Genomic DNA, 19991 nt, shown 5'->3' with positions numbered 1-19991 from the left:
CACTTTTATTTAAAGAACTATAAAACTGTAAACTTAGAATCTTTCTAAAAATTCTGAATTTTAAGCTTGTTGTTGCGAAAACTTACTTTTCGTACTGCGTATTCACAATAGACTTCAGCGGTTTGTAAATATTTCTCACGCCCCTTATTTTAATTTTTAGTGCTTTTAATTTTCACTTTTTGTATTTTTTTAATCTATAATGTGGTTTGTGATTTGTTGTCATATAGTGGCCTTTTATTTTAAATTTCTGTATTTTATGACTGTGCCGGATGATTGTGCCAAAATGGCACTATTGTGCCTACTTTTCCATCACTGGTATGAGCTGTTATAAGTACCGGACCGAGCCCTTCGGGGGATCTTCAACGGCAGCAACCCAACCTCGTTTTGGGCAAGCTTGATGCAAGTGGCCCATCGTTCCTCAAACAGTTGTAACAGCGAATTGTATCATTAACTGGAGCTGCCGTAGCTCCATCAGTAGTAGTCAAGAAACCAATGCGGGATTTGTTAGGCTTAACTGTCTCAACAGTTTGATACAAATTTCAATATAATATATATATATACATATTATGTAGTAGGTATGCACTTACTGATAATTTTTATCGATAAATCAAATATATCGATACAATTAGTTTTTTTCGATAAAGATATTTATTAATATATATATTTTTTTTTTTTGTGACTTTGGAATCCTTCCCTTCCGAAGGTGCTGATGGCAGGGCTTGATTGCTACCCTTACAGTGCCAGATTATTCACGGGTGTGTTGTATTTTGCAGAAATCGATGTGATTTATATTGGTTGAGTTTGGAATTTCGTTGTCCTTAGCAGCTGTGGTAGGGTGGAGGTAGTCGTTGACAAGGAGAAATGTATAATTTTATGAGCATTCTTAATCGATAACGATAGATTAGACAAAATAATATGAGATGTATTAGTGTACATTTGAGTGAATGTTTATGATTGTTGTACATTTTGATGTTGTTCATTGATTGACATGTATATATATGAGAGTAAATGATATTTACATTGATTACATAAAATTGTATTCTTTAATTTTTTTTTTTTTTTTTTTTTTTTGGCACAGCCTATTTTAAGTCATGACTAGTACATTGTTATGTATTATATGGGTACTTCTTAAAAATAGATCACATTGTTATGAATGCTAATTTTTAGTTTTCTGAAAACATCTAGTATGATTATTATTACATGGATGGGTGCTTTTGGCTACATATATATATGTATCTAAGCGATTTTTACAATGGTTAGACGCATTGTAATTTAGTTCAGTCTTAGGATTGCAAATTTGTACTATACTTTTCAATTCTTTTTTTTTTTTTTTTTTTTTTTACTTTTAAAGCGCTTTGTCAAGTTTGGCTTTGTAAATAAACGAAATAAGTTCTTGAAAATGTTGTGGATTTTTTGTCGTAAGGACTTCGTCTATGTTATTAAATTTTTTAAAAATGTGAAAATCGTCTCTCAGTTGCCTGTATTTGGAGCATTCAAAGATTGCGTGATTTGGTGTATCTATGATGTTACAACTATTACACATGTTTGAAATGTGGCTATGCATCAGGTGTAAAAAGGATTTATTGTACGTGTATCCAGTCATTAGTCTGTTGATGAGTTTGATATCGTAGGGTCTGAGTCCATATTTTTCGGTCTTAAACCACGGTTTCCGTGCAGTAGCCGTAATGCTGTCGATTAGATCTCGGTCCCAGTTGATGCAGTTGTTTTTAACCTCTTGTATGGTTTCCTTCCATAACATACACCCTATTTTCCTAATGGCTTCCTGGGGTGTTAAATCTACAGTAAGACCTTTGCCATGTACTAGTGCTATTTTGGCCGCTATATCTGCCTTTTCATTGACATTTATACCTACATGACTTGGTACCCAGTTAATGATTAGTTTATCTATTTCAGAGTTACTAACCTGGTTATGGATTTCGGCTATTAGAAAGTTTTGGGACTGCTTGTGAGTAATCATTTTGACTGCTGCCAAACTATCTGAGAAAATTAAAATTTTTTTCCATGTATTTTTCTTGGCCAGTTCTATTGCTTGAAGAATAGCTACAATTTCTCCACTAGTGGAGGTGAGATTGTCGTTGATGTTGTATAGGTAGGAAACATTATTGTTAAAGTCATAAACTGCACAACCGATCTTACCTTCACCAACAGATGCATCAGTGGATATCACTCTAAAACCGTCTTTTTGTGCAAAAGCCTTTTTTCCGCATATATAGCCTGCAGCTGTATGTGAGAGTAGTTGTTTTTTGACCTTTTTAACTCTGAACCCCTAGTTTCTATTTTGAGGCTGTTTTTGTACTTTACATTGGTGTTGATTTTATTAAAGATTCCCCTAAATTTGGTGTAGGTATGACTGTAGCTAGAGTTTACCTTTTGACCATTAAGCAGTTCCGCTCTTAATCTAGGATTTAGAAACCATTGTTTGGTGAGTTCTTTTGCTGTTAGCCATTCTGCTCTTTTCAATGGAGTGAGTTCACACGCAATCGCATATCTGGCCAGTGTAGGAGTATTTGGAGGCAGTCCAAGGCAGCGCCTTAGAGGTTCATTCACTATTGTTTGCAGTTGTTTGTTATATCCCTTCGATGCATTGGCGTAACTGGTATTCGCGTATTCAATTTTTGATCTTACAAATACTTTAAAGAGATTCAAGGCTATATTCGGTACTAACCCTGCTTTTATCGTCGTTAATTTGGCAAGTAGATTTTTGCCTGGAGTTGTGTCTTTTTTGATCTTGCCTATATGTTCTTTAATCGTGGAATTTGCATCTATTGTCCTACCTAACCATTTGATATTGTGTACTTGTTCTATTTTGTGGCCTCCTACCTCTATGCAATATCTGTTTCTTTTTCCTGCCGTCATAAGCATAAATTTCGTCTTACTGAGGTTTAGTGTTAGGTGTAGAGAGTTTAAAATCGCCTGAATTTCCTCAATTTTGGAAGCTAGTTTTATAATGGCTGTTTTTTCATCTTTATTGTGCACCACAATCGCCAGGTCATCTGCAAACTGGAAAAGCTGAGTTTTCTCTTCGTTGATGTTGTGAAGTTTAGCAGTATATATATTGAATAGTGTTGGTGAAAGGCAACTTCCTTGCGGCAGTCCGTTGTTTACTTCTATTGTATGTTTTCCCAAACTAAGTTGCCGTGATACGAAAAAGTTATGAATCCAATCTGCAATTTTTGTGTTAACGTTGTGGTCTACCAATGTTTGATGCAGAGTTGTGAGATCAACGCAGTTGTATGCATCCGCTATATCCAGGAGGCAAACGACCACTTTTTCCTTGTTGTGTTTGCTGGTGGCCACTAGATGTAACATCTCATTCAGACACATTGTTGTAGATCGGGTTTTTCGGTAAGCAAAGCTTTTTGGAGGGATGATGTTTTTTTGTTCGACTTCTTCTGCTAAGGCGTCCTTGATGAGCAAGTTGAGGCTTTTTGCAACCACAGATATCAGTGATATGGGCCGAAAATTGCGAAAATCTTCTAGGTCACTGTTCCCTTTTGGTATTGGTACTATTTTTATTTTTCTCCAAGTGTCTGGAACTTCGTTTTTGTTAAATTGGTTTTCTAGGGCTTTCAGGAATTCTTGTAGAGTTTCTACTGATAAGTTTTTCAATATTTGGAACGTGATGTTGTCGTGTCCTCCTGCTGTCGACTTTTTCTTGTTTAATTTAGGCAAAAAGTTTTCTACAGTGAAATTTAAATTTGTCACGTTCGTCGATTCTTGACTGTCTGTGCCTGCTGTGTGTCTAGTTCGTGTGGTGGAGCCTGTTCTTACCTGGTTTTTAATGTGTTCCAAATATTTTAAGTTGTCCTCAGAGGCCCATTCTTGGTTTGTATATTTTCTTCCTTTGACGTTGTTTATGAAGTTCCAGGCAGCTTTGGTGTTCGGTTCGCAATTTAGTTCTTCCACTCTTCTCTTGTAGCTGCTGCTCTTTGCCTCTTTTACTGCCTTTTTCCATTCTGCAGTCGCTAATCTGGACGCCTCCAGGTCCTCTATATTATTTGTAAGGTTCGCTTTTTTCCTGTTGGCCGTATGTAGTCTGAATAATTTGTTTAGGTCTTCATTCCACCATGCCTTGGGCTGCCATCTTTTTATGTTTAAATCTATGCTTACGCTTTCCCTGGCCTCTTTAACATCTATCTGCATTTGATTTAGGTTAGTAAACGTGATTTTTTTCACTTTATTAATAAAGCTACTTTTAGGGGTAAAAAAATTTGGGAGTTTGTAAATATCTTTAAGTGTGGTCAGAACCGGGAAATGCCTACTGCCTCCTATGCTGATTTGTGAACACTGCCATTCTAATTTCTCTTTTTCTAAGTTGGTGAAGGTAAGATCTAGTACTGATCCCGCATTTCTTTCATTACATACGTGCGTTTTGGTGCCATCGTTTAGACATAGAAAATTTGCGTTCTCAGTCTCGAGCTTAGCAAAACGCCTTTAGGTGTGTTAATTTGATCGCCATACTTGATACATCTGGCATTAAAATCCCCTAGTAGGATAACATTTCTAAAATTACTCAGAAATATTAACAAGCGGTTTATTTCTGTTGAGAAATCGTTGAGTCTAAGGCTAGGCGGTAAGTATGCGTTACATATGGTTATGTTAGTGTTTAGGCTAGTGGTCTTAGCTATTAATACATCCATCTTGCTGTTATACTTAATTTTCGTGAATTTGAGTCCTTTTTTGAAGCCGATAGCTACCCCTCCATAACCATCCGACCTAGTCTTTCTTAGTAGGTTAAAGCCTATAAGATTGTGATTTGTTGTCGATTCATCGTGTGAGAATATTTCCTGAAGGCATATAATGTCTATGTCGTGCCTGTTATTAAAATGGTCTAAATAGCTCTTATTTGCCTTAAGGCTTTGAATATTATATTGTAGGATTTTCGTGTTCATTTGTGGGAGTTGGTGTAATCCTGTCACTAACTTTGACTTTGCAAATTTTCTCTAACAACTGTACTAGGGGTTCGTTTTGATCTATTTCAAACTTTTTAATGAGTAAGCTAACCAGTTTCTCTATTTCTGTCACTCTGTCCCACTGTGCACTTAGGAAGACAGGCTGTTTAGTTGTGTCTTTTCTTTTTACATTGCTCATTTCTTTTTCGGTATGCATGTTTGCGGGTTTGTACTGCGTTACTTGGCTATACTTCTTTTTTGTCAATCTTTGGTTAACTACCTGATCATTGTTTATGACTGGATTGTGATTGGAAAGAGTGTCCGGAAAGTTTTCCTCAAAATCTAACAGCGAAAAACGATTTGCTCTATTTTCTAAACTATACATGTCAAAGGCCTCTTTTTTTGAGATTTTTTTATGGTCATAATTTCCAGCACTTTTTCTTCTTTCTGCCACACTTCACATGCCTTTTTGTTCAGTGAGTTGTGACCTTCATTCCCGCATAGAATGCAATTATTGGTATTGGTTTTACAGTTGCTATTACATCCTTCCTCTTTTCCACAAACAATGCATCGGTTTTTGGCTTTGCAGGTTAACCCGGTATGGCCAAGCCTTCCGCAGTTAAAGCACTGTCTTACCCTCGGAATATAGTGCTGCACTTTAAGCTTAACATAAAATAGGTTTATTGTTTCCGGAAGCTCATGTCCCTGAAAACCAATTTTGACCGAAAATGTTGGCAGAAAATTTTCTCTATCATTTGGGTCCCGTCTAGTTAATCTAGTTACTGATGTCATTTTTATGTCTGATATGATGTTGCTTAGAATTTCTTGATCAGAAAAGCCCAGCGGCACATTTCTAACAACCCCCATGGTTTCAACAAAATTTCTTGGAATGAATGGCTTCATTTCATTTTTGGTCAAATATTGGTTTTCAAGGCACTTGTTTGCTAATTCGTACGTTTCAAAAAACACTTTGTATAAAGATTTCCCTATAGCCTTAATATTTTTGATACCCTCTATCTGAAAATTTCTAATTTTATCCCACAGGAAAAGACCATTTCGCATTCTGTCATTATTACACATTGAGCTTTTTGATGTGTCTATTAAAACACAAAAGTCCCCCCTATGTACGTTTGTGTATCGCACACTGTACTTAATGCCTTCATTATTCACCGTTGATGTTTCGTTTCCACTTTTTTCCGCTTGCTTTTCTAATAGCCTGGCGTACGTGCCTTTTGGTACAATCATACCTTGTAGCGGGATTTGCGTTCCGTTATTTTCGTCCGTCTTTGTCTTTTAATTATTCTTCCTAACTGTACCTAATTTTGCACTGTCTTCGTCCGTCTCGGAGTCTTTTTTCTCCATATTACAACCTTTAATTATTCTTTTTCTGTTTAATTTTTTCTGATTTCTACTGACTTCGAACCAATTCGCAGCCATAGAGTCAGACTCATTTATATCTAAAGCCTCTGACGCCGAAGCGTCGGCCATGCTGCTTTGCAACCTTCTAGCTCACTTATATATATATACACGGCACTGAGAAACTTACCCACAGAAATTTGCCAAACTTGATGCCACGCTAAGTTGTCCTCTAAATTATAGAGTTGTCTCAAAAAGTTCTAAACACTTGATAAAAACACAATTACTGCACTGTGATACAATAAAACTTAACACTTAACACTTATAAATGCTCCTGAATAGTCGACGTTCCACTAGAGATGAATTGTAACCTCCACCCTCGGCTGCTATGCTGCGAATGTATTAATATATATGTATGTATAGATATCAAAATTGGTATCGAAAAAAATGTGCAGTCGATAATTCGATTGCTAGACGATAAAAGAAACATGGGTGGATGAGAAACTAAGCTGATAATCGCAATGAAAGTTGAAGTTGTCTACATATTATTCTTATGATCGTTTTACCAGCTTTTATTATGTTTAACTTTGCAATAAATTTTTAACCGACTTCCCTTGAGCTAGAGATTTGAAACTTCAAACTTAGCTCAGCGCCCGATGATAGTGCAATATGAAAGATGAAGTAATCCGCTAGGTGGCACAGGTGTCGAGATATTTGAAAATCCCGTATTTACGGTGCGATATGGTTCATATTTGGAATGCAGATTTCTTACACTAACTACACAAAAAATTTGCCCGATTACTGGCGCAGGAGGAGACTAGATATTTGTAAACCCCGTATTTCTTGTGTGATTCGGTTTGTATTTAAAATGTATATTACTTACATGAAAAGGAATAGCCCCACAAATATTTTGCCCGATAGGTGGCGCAGGAGTCGAGATACTCCGCCCTATGTTGAATATCGCCATCGTCAGTAAAAGTGACGATACGGCCATCGTCAGCCATGTTCCACGAAAAATTTATCAGTTAGGTGGTACGGGGGTCGACTTTTCTTTTTTATATTTACCACTAATAAAAGCTTGGCTTAAAAAACTGTTTTTAATTCACTTTTAATATTTCAGTATGAACGAAAAAATTTAATTCCATAAGTGTAATCAATTTTTTTAATGAATTATATAAATTCCTGTTATAAAAAAATTGGTAAAATCCAATTGAAAAATTGCATGTCTTGAATTAATAATAAATAGTAACTTAAGAATTTAAATATTTTTTCTTTTCAATTAGGATGACGATGATGGACATCTAGTTGTGCTTAATATCATTGAAGAGTTGATGAGTAAAACACAGGATGAATTCTTGGATCATTTTGCTCGTCTCGGCGTATTTTCGAAAGTGCAGGCTCTTATGGAGCCCGAAAATGAATCAACTGATACAACAACAGCAAGCAGCGCAGTGGTGCACTTAGCAGCTGGTGCAATCACCGCTAGCAGTGCGGATGATCAGCAACTTCAGAGTAGCAGCAGTGGTATAACCAGTTCAACACAACAATTGCAACAACAAACAACAACTTCAACTACATCTACAGGTACTTAAAAATGAGCTGTATGTTCAGAATATGTGCGTTGTGCCATATATCACAAGCTTTATGAATTGCAGCATAACGCAGTTGCTTGCGTTATTGAAAAAATTATGTTTTTGCAGTGCAATTTTAAAGTTACACGATGATTGTATTTAAATCTAAAATATCAAGTTTTAAAATTTGAAATCTGACTGCAACCACAAATTACTATCTTTCTAATGAAATTTATGTATGTTGTGTCTTAACAGAATACAAATTTTTGATTGTTGTACATTTTACTTCACAGAAGATGCTATGGAGGATGCTAAGGAAATACTACAAGGCAAGGCATACCATTGGCACGAGTGGAGCATCTGTCGTGGGCGCGATTGTTTGTATGTGTGGTCAGACTCGGCAGCATTGGAGCTCTCGAATGGTTCAAATGGCTGGTTTCGCTTTATACTCGACGGCAAGTTGGCTACAATGTATTCTAGTGGAAGTCCTGAAAACGGCAATGACAGTTCAGGTAAGTGAATGTTACATACATATGTAGATATGTAGGTATGTATATTTAAGTTGGGAACGAATGAGGTACACGCTTAGTTAAAAATTTTAAATATTTTTTTCTAGTGTGTGCGTTTGGTAAGCACTAATCGTTAATTGAAAGTTTGCTCACAATGTCACTAGAAAATAAAATAAAAAAATTCCATGCATGGGCGTAATTGTAATCTAATGTACCTTGGAACATAATTTTATCCCAGCATTTAACTGTTTCCTTTTAATTATCTCATTTCTATTTTCTTACACTTTGTTTATACGTGCGAAAACATTTAAAAACTAAATTAAGAAAATTTTCGGTAGCGATTTTTTCGGCTTCAGCTTCGTTTTCAGCCGCATTGAACTATGACTTTTTTATATCCATATAACACTAGGCTGTATAGATTTATCATTTAATTTCAATTCATTAAAAAACAATACACCTGTGTTTTTACGTCGTAGGAAGGGGTCGTGACATGGATTCTGTTACTAGTGAAGGTGAGAGAAATATATCTTACTTTTTTCATTTATTTACGCTCCTCATTTTTCGTTTAGCTTTGCTCTTTTGTTTTGTTGATTTCGTTTTGCGTTGCATTAAAATTTTGTTAGTGTGTCTCGTAAATTATTTGGTTGACCTATAACTAATTAATTCGTTCCAATTATTTTTTGTCGTATATATTAACTTATTATATATAAACATTTTTACTCCTTATTTAAGTTTCTAAACGCATTAAAAGCAGTTTGCAAATATTCACTCTCACAACTAGTTATTGATACAAATTGGCTACAACTTGCAGTTTTATTCATAGAACACATTACTAATTGATTAATGCCTTCAATGCTTCACAATCAGAATGTCCCTATCATTCATGCAGCATACATACTAAATTAACGAAAGTCCTGCCTCATGCTGCGGGACAAAGTTATACAAAAAGTAAATAAATCTTTGTTTTATTCTTGAAAAGAAATTGGGGCCAGAAAGTTTTTTGCCAATTTTGTGTTTTTTTTTTAATCTAAATCATTATATTTTATGATTTTACTTTTTACGACAACGCTTGTTTGTCTTTTCTGGGTTTTAATTTCTTTTTGATCATACATACTTACATATGTACGTATGTGATTAAAAAATTGAATATCGATTAATTAAGTCCAAGAATAACCATTATATTCGAACGAAAAAAAATTAGACTATGCTCTTTTTTCAATCAAATATGTATCTATGTTCTATTGTTTAATCTAGTTTTCGACCGCTGTGGCGCTGAGTGGTTGGAAGTGGGTACTACCACTCGTGATTCGATCTATGGCGCCATCTAAATTAGAAAAACGTTTTTGCAGGCAATGGCAAATCTCCGAGTGTATAGAAAAAGCTTCTCATAAAATCCATTTTCAGTTCGGCAGGTACTTGGGCTTGATCCTTGACCGCAGGCTTTCCTGAAAAACTAGCATAGAGGAAAGAGTCAAGAACGCCATATATTATTGTAGAGGGGCCATTGGCATGCGCTGGCCTCTCTCGCCGAAGGTTAATCATTGGCTTTATTAATTAATTAATCCCAATGGCTTTACCCTCCTTTCCCGCCCAACCGACACGAGGGGCGCAGTCCGCATGACGTACGCGACTTTTTTTTTGTGCCGAGTCGTGGAAACAGAAGTTTGTTAAGTGTCGAGATCTAAAACTATTCAGCTACAGAATCAAATTCATTAGCTGATTGGATACGCTAAAGATAGTATTTCAATTATTGAGAGAGGAAATCGACTGCTGAGTGGAAGATCGACCTATCTCGGCAGCCAGTTCGAAAACGCTCTATCTCAAAAAAACTTTTCAAGAACTCCGTATTTCAGATTTTTTTTTTCATCGAAATTTTGTCTATGCTTCTCGCAACTTGCTTAAAAATCCTCTGTCGCTATGTTCATTTACGCTAACCACTGAAACTGCCCATATCCGAAGCGGGAGTTTTCCAATGCTATTCGCGTCTACGCTTCATATGTACATATGTTTATGTTGGGGAGAAATAGATAGTATAGCAACAAAATAATGTAGTATGTATTTATATATATAAACATGCGAACATCGTTGGTACTTAAACCTCTAACGTTTTGACAGTAAATACTTAAAGTTGACTTCAGAACTAGTTTTCTAAATCAGAATTAAGATTAGAAATTTTAGCTACGTTATTATTACTTTTATTAGGTTTATATGTAGTCAAACTCGCGAACAAACGCCCCGTTAGGCCCAAATTAATTATTAAGTAGTAAAAGACGAAATATCGCGATGGTATTTTAAATTAAATTTACGAATAAATACATCTTTAGTTTTAATTTTAGTCGATATGTATGACTTTATATCATCCGAAGAAGTGTCTAAAGCAAATCTAGAGACAAAGATTGATCTTCTCGGAGGAATTATAATCAACTTTTTGGTAATGATGTCTGATATGCGGGATTCCGTGTTATTCGGAGGAACTATGTTAGACAGTGCAGCTTCAGATGTTGATGGCAACACTGTTAAATCAACGGTTTGATTGACGTTGTTATTTTTAGATATAGACCTAGTGGATATAGCTTTAGATATCGGAGGCTCCAATGCCTGAGAGCATGACAAGACTTATAAGTCCCAAGGACTGGGATGGAGGATTTTTCTGAGTAGACTATTTTTTTTAGGTGGACACTAACACGCCTACATTTATTTTCTCGGCTGTCCTCAGAGTGTAGAGGGTTGTCGAGACATGTGAAAGACTTAAAATTTTTTCATAATGCTTAAATTTCTCCCAAGCACCAACTTCGGTGGATCTACATTTTTGACAAGACCAGCGAAGACCCTTTCCCTTATTAATAGCGTCTAAAACCCTACCGCTCAAACCAGCATATTTGATATAGGTAATCTCATCACAGAGCCAGCATGACACGTGGGAGTCGCTTTTAACGTGGCAATTGGTGTAAATACACGACATGTTTAAAATGATATTTATTTATTGGTTTTAGGTTTATATAAAATACTAGAAGCAAACAAGCTAACAAGTTGTGAAAACGATGTATCAGAGAACCAATCAGCTGGTAAATATCAGTTTGAAAGCTATGTGACGGAACAGTTTTAAATACACTGTATTTTGACACTTAATAAACACAACGCGAACAGCTGTGACAATGATGAAACAACAGAAATTACAAAAAGACAAAAAGAACGAACTCAAAACAATTGTAGTTATGGATAAACAAAATCAATTGACAATAACAAAATATTATATGCAACATAATACTCGGCATATGCAATTAAGAATATTAAGTTACATTAATTAAATTTACAAATGCACCAGACATTTATTCAAAATTTTTTTTTAAGTTTTTACTTTATTAAACGTAAACAGCTTTATAAAACACGAAATTGAAACACAGCTTCACAGCTTTGACCTTTGCGTTCATGAAACGATAATTAAGCCAATTTTATTGTGTGGCGTACTCGTCTGGCGGAACGCACTTGACGAGGCTGTTATCGTCAAGCCGCTGAAAAGAGTGGAAATAGCTGCCTTAATGGGAATCAGTAGGGCACTCCTACTCCGGCTATAATAAATGTTGTACCCATTGATATAGCAGGCAGAGCTGCCGCTGCGCGCTCCTCAGAAAGGCTAAAGGGGTGGGCTTTGAGTATTCAAAAAAGTTCGACAAACATTATCCTTTAATATCCTTGAAATTTTCCAATACATGTATATCTAAAAAAATATAATGTTTAGGACTAATATGCACATGATATCCTTGAATTTCATCTTTCTAACTACATTAGCTTAAAAAAAAAAATTAACTAAGAGGGCTTTTTTCAATACCATTTGGTACTTGTGAACCAAAAAACTTTAATTGTTTTCAATTCAATCGAATTTTTTATTTCATTTAGTACCCATATTGTTATTCAACGTTACACTGAATTTTTTGAACTAATTATATCCTCGGAATTAGAAAGTCCTTTAAAAAAAAAAACATGACGTCGGAATGTAAAACTTTCGTTAGTAGATTGATTGTTTCGTGTGTTTTGCAATTTTTTGGCTCTTGTCGCACAGCGTTAAAAGATGGATATCAATCGAAAGGCTTCCCAGAAGATAATATAGGTTGGCCTTCTTAACTGAAGCCTTTCTAAAAGGTCTACCCAAGAAGGGAAGAAGAAAGTGCCTCCCTGCACGGATTCTACAATTCATTACAAATTAATTTAAACATGCATTTTAGTTTGCAATAAAACATATTTAATATGAACCTTAAATAAATACCTTAAAGAAGCAAGATTTTTGTGACTTAAAGAAGCGGCTTTATAAGAACTCTTACAAAGGCCTTCTGAAATACGTCCTACCAAAGCCCTTCTGGAAGCCCTTCTAAGCGTGGCGAAAACAGAAGGCCTTCAATTTGTGCCGCTCCATACAAAAAAGAAAGGAGAAAGGAAAGCAGAGTGGAGGCCTCTTGAATCTGAAGAAGGCCTGTTGGAAGGGCTGTTAGCTCCTGACAGTATCTATTGGGTTTATTTCCAAACTACATGTGGGAGGGTTCCCACCTGTAAAAAATCATTTTCGAATTTCAAAAATGAGATGTCAATTAAAGAACTTGATTTCTAAATGTGGAATAAGGTTTAAGTTTTTGAAGATGGATCTTTTTTAGCGGTGCAGGGTGATTTGAAACTTGCTTGATGGAATGAAAAACAGACACCATGCGAGCCCTGTTTTCACTCAGAAACGGCTGGACGGATTTAGACGAAATTATATTATTAATTATACTTATCGCTTATACGGCTGATTAGCATTGCAATATGTCTTAGAAGAATGTTGCCACCTGTTTAAAAAGCTATATTAAATTTTGGCGTTTTATCGTAATGCGGGTCCACTAGTTTCTCCTATTGTGTGCTTGTGTGTGTGTTTCTTGACCAATGATTTTATTATCTATTAAGCGGACACTTAAAACCTCTATCGGATTTTCACAATAACCGTGTCTCTAGTTCGACATATAGTACTTTTTAATTTCCTAAACTTTTTTGTAATGTTTTTCTTGTTTTGCGAGAAGTTGCAAATCTAATAACTAGGGAACGGATTTTATGGAAATTGCCTTTTTTTCTGCTAAAGAGGTAGAGTACATCCGATTAAGGACGTTCACGATTTAGCTTTCCCTGATTCCATATATACACATTTAATGTTGCCTGTTTTTGCCTTTTTTTGCCTATTGTACCTTTGAAAAAGTGATTATAGCGAGGAAAAAGCCCTTATTCTTAATAATATAAAAGTTTCAAACGTTGCATATTTAAATTGGGAGCCACATGTATTAACTCACCTCGGCGCACGTTTAGCACATTCAAAGCTGTGTTAAAGCCTGTTCTGTTACAAAAAATAAAAAAATCAAGTTGACAATAAAGAAAATCGTTGAATAAATAAAGAAGTAATAAGTGGTCATATGAATATTACTCATATGCCATGTACACCTGAAAATATCTCGAAATCTTATCCATAGAATAAAAAATTAACTAGATTTTCGGAATCAGCGAGCAATTGAGAAAACATCACTCAGACTACATGCAACACATCGCACCCTTGCCTCATACGTAATTCTTGCAAAGGTGGGAGAGAAGCACAAAAACTGTTCCAAAGTCTCATTCTCTCTAAGACAGGTTGGGCAAATGGTGTTGTCATGTACGCCTATCTAAGCCATTTGTATGTGGCACGTCTATTGACCAGTTAACAGTCCAACAATATGACTGCAGTCCCGTCTGCTCAATGAGAGCAAAACACTAGATAGACCTGAAATTAAGGGCAACATGAGTTTGAAAAAATGCCTAACGTATGCAACCATTTGTTTTTTGAAATCAAGTACAAACCATACACTCGTACGTACACGTGCTATAGAAATTATGAAAAAAAAATGTGAACGTACTTGATTTATGTGAAATTATAAAAGTGTGTTCGCTATGCAAAAAACTTGTACCAGTTGGTACCAATTGTTACCAAATCGTGTTGGGTTGGCCAAAAACCCAGTAAAAGAGAGCTCAATTTTGGCAATTCATTTGGAGGGGAAGTTGCAAATTCGTGCTGGGAAAATTTTTGCCAGTCAGAATTTGCAAGCAGGACTGCGGCACACGGTTGCATTTTTGTCAACATCAATTTGAATCGACAAGTTCGTTAAATTTAAAAATGATCAATCTTGTTGCGATTTACTAATGAAAGAAGTATGAAATATTTGTTTATTTAATTAATTTAATTATTTCCAAACATTTGAAATGTACTCGGCTGAAAAGGCAGTATTCGTAATCGGAACGCAGTCGACACCACTGTCGTTATGGGGAATCCGGCAGTGACTTCCACAAAGAAATTGAAGCGTATGTTGAAGAAAGTCAGAATAAGAAGAAATATACGTCTAGGTCCTGTTTTGATTTCCACCTGAAATAATTTAAACAATTTATTATGCTCGAAATGCAACCGTGGACGCCAGCGGCCAGTGAAACTTGCAAAAGTTGGATAATTCCTGTTCGCGCAAAACGTAGTAAATTTCTCTCTTTGGGAGAGTAATATTACGTTCAAATTGGCCCCATTTAACTTGTTAAATGAAAAAAGGCTTTTTTGTAAAACACAATCGTCCACATTGAGCATTTCGAGTTAACTTTGACGGTTGATTTCAAATAAATGGCGTGCAGGGTTAGAAGTCCGGCAAGCTTAAATCGGAGTAAATTACATGAAAAATCGTAGCAGAAAATAATGTTCCTTAGTAGTATTTTTATAGGTCGCTCGTTTACTGGAGATCGTCATAATCCAAAGAGACATTTTTTTCAGTTAAGTATGCAAAAATGACTGCCGATCCTTATTTTATATTCGCCGAAAAATGCGTTACGCTATCCTCTAATTGTTTCCCTGGAACTTTACCCTATAAACAGTGGCGTATTTAAATATTTGCCGCCCCTAGGCAATTCATAACTTGCCGCCCTTTTTTCACGAAAAAAAAAATATATATATATATATCAAATATGATTGTTATTGTCAGTGCTTTATTACAATATAGTTCGTTAATAATGAAATACATAACGGAATTAACAAATTCGACATCAGCATGGATAAGGTATTCAACAAAAACCCTCTTTCAAACACTTCTTTTTCACAGTTCTTTACGTCTTGATTTTTCAGCTGCGAATTCGCGGATAATATCTTCACAATCGATAGATAGAAACAAATCTGACTCTATAGTCAGCAACGCAAGAGCATTCAGTTTGTTTTCGCTCAATGAAGATCTGAGATAGTTTTTCACGCGTTTTAAAACAGAAAACGATCTTTCTGCGCTACAATTGGAAATAGGAATTGAAACAAACATCCGCAACGCAATTTCAACATTAGGGTAAGAGATCTGCAGATTATCCTGTCTCAGCATTTTCAACAGTTCCAGAGGAGAATAATTTAAAATCTTCTTTTCGGTGCAGTATGCCTTGAAAAAGACCATTTCATTTCCCAAATTTTCCTCAAGATCTTGGGTGTAGTATTGGCTCAATATGATGGATTTTTCACGTAATTCTTCGTTGCTCAGATGTTTCATATCAGTGATGAGAGAAAATTTCGAATAGATTTTTTGATACGCCTCACGTCTCCGTGTCAATTCTGTCAAAGTACGGTCCAAGATAACGTTGAATGTGTTGACACGAAAGTTGTCTCGGCCACTCAATTGGATACTATTGTCCCTATTTTCACCAGGTTGTAGATTCTGATTCCTTCGACGCTGCCTGAGTGTTTTGTATTCCTGAATTGTAGAAATAGAGAGAGCTTTCTCTTCATATTGATCGAATTCTTCGCGAGTGTCAGACACAACTTTAATGAGTCCGTTGAACAAAGAGATCACTTCAGAAATAGTCTTCAAGTGCAGCTGAATCCAAATAAATTTTTTTCTTTTAATTTAGCTGTCTTAAATTTTGCCGCCCCTTAATTCTGCCGCCCTAGGCTTCAGCCTATGTTGCCTGTACGATAAATCCGCCACTGCCTATAAACCTTAGACTCTGCAATCTCTCTTTAGCCAAAGTAAGGAACCAAATGGATTTTCAATGACAGAGTTATCATCTAATTTTTCAAGGAAGTGTTGCATATTTTAGCGAAAGAGTGGATAAAACTATCTTTAAAATACCATTTCAACTATTATTATCGTGGCCAGGACGATTTGAAACTCAATAGCATATCTTATGGCATCATCACTCGCCACAGTTCTGGCTATTTGCTTATCATAATAAAAATTATACAGTGAAAATCAATTTAGTATAATGTGTAGCTCCCTAGCAACTGATTAAAAATTCAGTAATATGTTTGAAGCTAAATTCTCTGATGAATGTCGCGCCCCTATTTGTTTGTCCGCCACTGTGTGTATTACATATGTATGTATGTATGTACAAACGAGTATACATATATAAGGCCTCGAGAGCAGAAGCGGCCTAACCCAAAAATTTTGTTTGTACTTAACTACTTAAAATAGTTTCAAGTGTGTGCGAGTACGTTTAAATTTATACCTAAATAAATAGAAGTCCTAAATCAGTGAATAGTGTCGGTAATGCAGTGAATAGGAACATATACAGATTTTTTTCGAAGTTTTAATTAATTTTATTATTGCTATGGCACAACAAAAATATTCAGAAACTTCTCAGTATAAATGTTTGGCTTTTTTAGTTTTTCTCGAAATATGTACATTAAGATATTCGGAATTTTTGCGGGTGCTACCCCTAAAATGGTTACCTTTATTGAAAAAGTAATTCCCTAAAAATGTTGGCCCAATTAATCATGCCACAAACGTGTCGAAGTTGAGTGGTAGCGGCAGCCAAGAAATAAAAACTACACTAACAAATTATACTCACAATGGCAATCAGAACAAAACAAATTTACATCAAACACATCATTTTGACAATCAGTACAACCGCAGCGAAAACCTAAATTCGCCAGTATGATGGGTGTGCTGTCAAATCAGTAAAAGCAAAAACAAAATACATGTAAAGCGAAGAAATCAGCTGATCTAACAACACCACCTTGTATAAATTCGCCTTGGACAGTATCACTTTGCGTCAGTGCTGTCTTTGGCTAGCCACCTTATTCAGAGTTGCAGATGTGGGGATTTCTCCCCATTTTGGGATTTCTGAAACCATTTGGGGATATATTTTCTCGTTTGGGGATGTGTGGATTTGATGGGGATTTTTGTTTGGTTTAAAATATTCATATTGAAATTAAAATACATATATTTTACTGCCTGCCCTTAAAAATTTCTCAAACAAATATTTTCTTTGTCAAAGTGTTATTCGTGGAAAATGCCTGGTTTAATGGCTTTCGCTGAACACACAATTTTTTCTCACTTCATTACACCAAATTGTAAAAGGATCGTTGTGATTGGCATTTACCGAATGGACTGCATATATTTCTGATTTCCTTAGTGTAAAAAGAATTTTACAAAATGGCAAGCGCAAAAAAAAATGACGAACTTACAGACAGCAAAGGGAATAGGAACCTTGGGCCGAAGGTATGTTGTTAAATAGTCTCCAAAAACCATAAAAAATAAGAAACCGCTATACGTAAATAACCAAATGATCTCATATTTATGTACACATATACAACTGTGAAAATTTGTAATATAAAAGTATTCAAAACTGTAATTAAAACGAAGTAACAGAAATGAGAATATATACTTTTTTTATTTCTTACTTAAGGGGATTTAAATGGGGATTCAGAAGAAAAATGGGTATTTTTTGGGGATAACTGCGGCTCGATATGGGGATGCGCTGTACAAAAATTCTGGCAACACTGACTTTATTAGCGGCCATTGCACGGTCACTCTTGTGTAAAAACATAGCATGATGCCAAACAAAATTATTTCTGTTCATACCCATTCATAAATAAATGGAAAATAAGTTTGATTTTGTTTTGTACCTTTAAACCACGATGCATGTCATTATATCAACACGTTTGTGGCACGGGTTTGTCTGGTTCAATTGAGTCAATATTAAATGAGAAATAAATGCTTTCTCCTTATATGCAACCATTTCAGGTTGCGCCTCAAAAAACTAAAAAATTTCTTGCACATGGAAAAGTAGATCGACCAGCCTACAACAATAGCAACATATAAGAAAAACTCGATCAAAATCTTGCAAAGATAAAAAGCAAGGGCCACTCTAATGTACATATTATTTATGAATGTATATAGATATACATATTAAATGAGACTTCTTTCAATTACATATTGCTGTTCATTAATTTTTCCGACTGGGTGGTAAGATGATTTATTTCGCAACGAATTTCCATCATCCCTTGTAAAGTTTGGTTTGGAGACAAACCTCTTTCGGCGTTGTGCCATCTTCAGTGTCATTTTCCGAAAAGAAACCAGACCAAAAAGTGAATTTTGAATTTTTTTCAAGTTACGACTTTTTGAATTTCACTGGGGCCGCCCATATTTATAAGCTCATAATTCTGAAATTATTTTCTTTCCATTAGACTCGCTTGAACTACTTTTTAAGAGTAAATTTTTGACGTCTTAACCCATTATTGATAATGCATTAACCCATTGGTAACCCAGTTTTTTGTAATATCTTATGTTAAGTTAATTTTATTTTATTATTATGCAAGTTATGAATAATTTAACCCATTTACGACTTTGACTTAACGCACTGATGACCATATTTTAACCCATTAATGGCCAATTTTTTATAGAATCTTTGACCAGCTAATTTTGTTAAAAATAGGTAAGTTTAGGTTACAATCGAGAAGAACAAGTCCTTTCGTTTTGAGGATAGCTTTATAAATGAATTCGCAATACTTAGAACTAAGTTAAAAGCCATAAAATGTAATAAGAGTAACAATGTGTGTATTTGTTGTAATCACTAGGAAAGAGCATGAAACACAGGGGAAGTCATTTATATAGAGATCAGTTAGATAGGAAATAGATACAAAAATTTACGTTTCAAGAAAAATTTGTCAAAAAAGTCGAAAATATTTTTAGTTTCGTTTTGATTCGTCTATGAACATGCCAAATTATGTTTTAAATTTAAAGAGATTTACAAATTAAGCATACAAAATATCGAAAATCAAGTAATGTATCTAGTTAAAAAGATTAATTAATTAAAGAAATTTTGTAAAAAAAATAAATTAAAATAAAAAAAAAAATAAAAAAATAGTCAAGACTTCAATATGTGGGTGTCGTATAGTTATGACAAGCACTATTAAAAGGATTTCGAGTAAGCAGTTTTGTAACCCATTTAATTGTAGTAAATTAAAGTGAAAATTTGAAGAAGCTACGACTTGCGTTTTTCCATACGAAGTATGTTCGACGATTTTTTATATAGAGAAAATGAGCTACACCTTCGCCAAAAAAAATGCCAAAATCTACGGCATGTCGTAGCTACTTCAAACTGGCACTTTAATGTACTAAAATTGAATACGTACTCAAAATCTTTTTAAATATCTAATTAAAAACATCTATATTTTTATGAAGAAACTTAGATTTATTCGGTTTTTGCTAAGCAATAAACTACTTTTATTTTATTTTATTTTTTACGTGGGTGTCTTATACATAGTGATACTCAAGCATGCATAGGTTCGATTAAAATGGATCCAAAAAATTTGTTCACCAGTTTTTAGAAAAATATTTTTGGATCTATCCTATCTAATC

The 19991-nt window shown here is 35.0% G+C and overlaps 1 protein-coding gene and 1 long non-coding RNA gene across 7 annotated transcripts in view; one reads left to right on the top strand and one right to left on the bottom strand.

Annotated features, from left to right (window-relative positions):
• Positions 1-19991, top strand: part of Ufd4 (ubiquitin fusion-degradation 4-like) — a 61421-nt gene that overhangs the window by 27751 nt on the left and 13679 nt on the right. For 4 of the 6 annotated variants that reach the window (XM_017629990.1, XM_017629967.1, XM_017629975.1 and 1 more), the window contains 3 exons: positions 7553-7853; positions 8134-8352; positions 8826-8861. In XM_017629990.1, the coding sequence (XP_017485479.1) occupies positions 7553-7853; positions 8134-8352; positions 8826-8861 (556 nt within the window). The remainder of the gene's footprint in view (positions 1-7552; positions 7854-8133; positions 8353-8825; positions 8862-19991) is intronic. The other 2 variants (XM_017630005.1, XM_017629996.1) reach the window with 1 other exon arrangement.
• LOC108374054 (uncharacterized) lies at positions 664-6664 on the bottom strand. The gene is made up of 2 exons (XR_001849017.1): positions 6460-6664; positions 664-882 (listed from the first exon to the last, which is right to left on the bottom strand). It is a non-coding gene; the product is annotated as an uncharacterized LOC108374054 (long non-coding RNA).

This window comes from Rhagoletis zephyria, unplaced genomic scaffold, assembly GCF_001687245.7.
Source record: "Rhagoletis zephyria isolate East Lansing unplaced genomic scaffold, Rhagoletis_zephyria_1.1 Rzeph_scaffold_00085, whole genome shotgun sequence".
Taxonomy (NCBI): Eukaryota; Metazoa; Arthropoda; class Insecta; order Diptera; family Tephritidae; genus Rhagoletis; species Rhagoletis zephyria.
The sequence above is the reverse complement of the archived record's forward strand: the minus strand, read 5'-3'. Positions and strand labels throughout refer to the sequence as shown.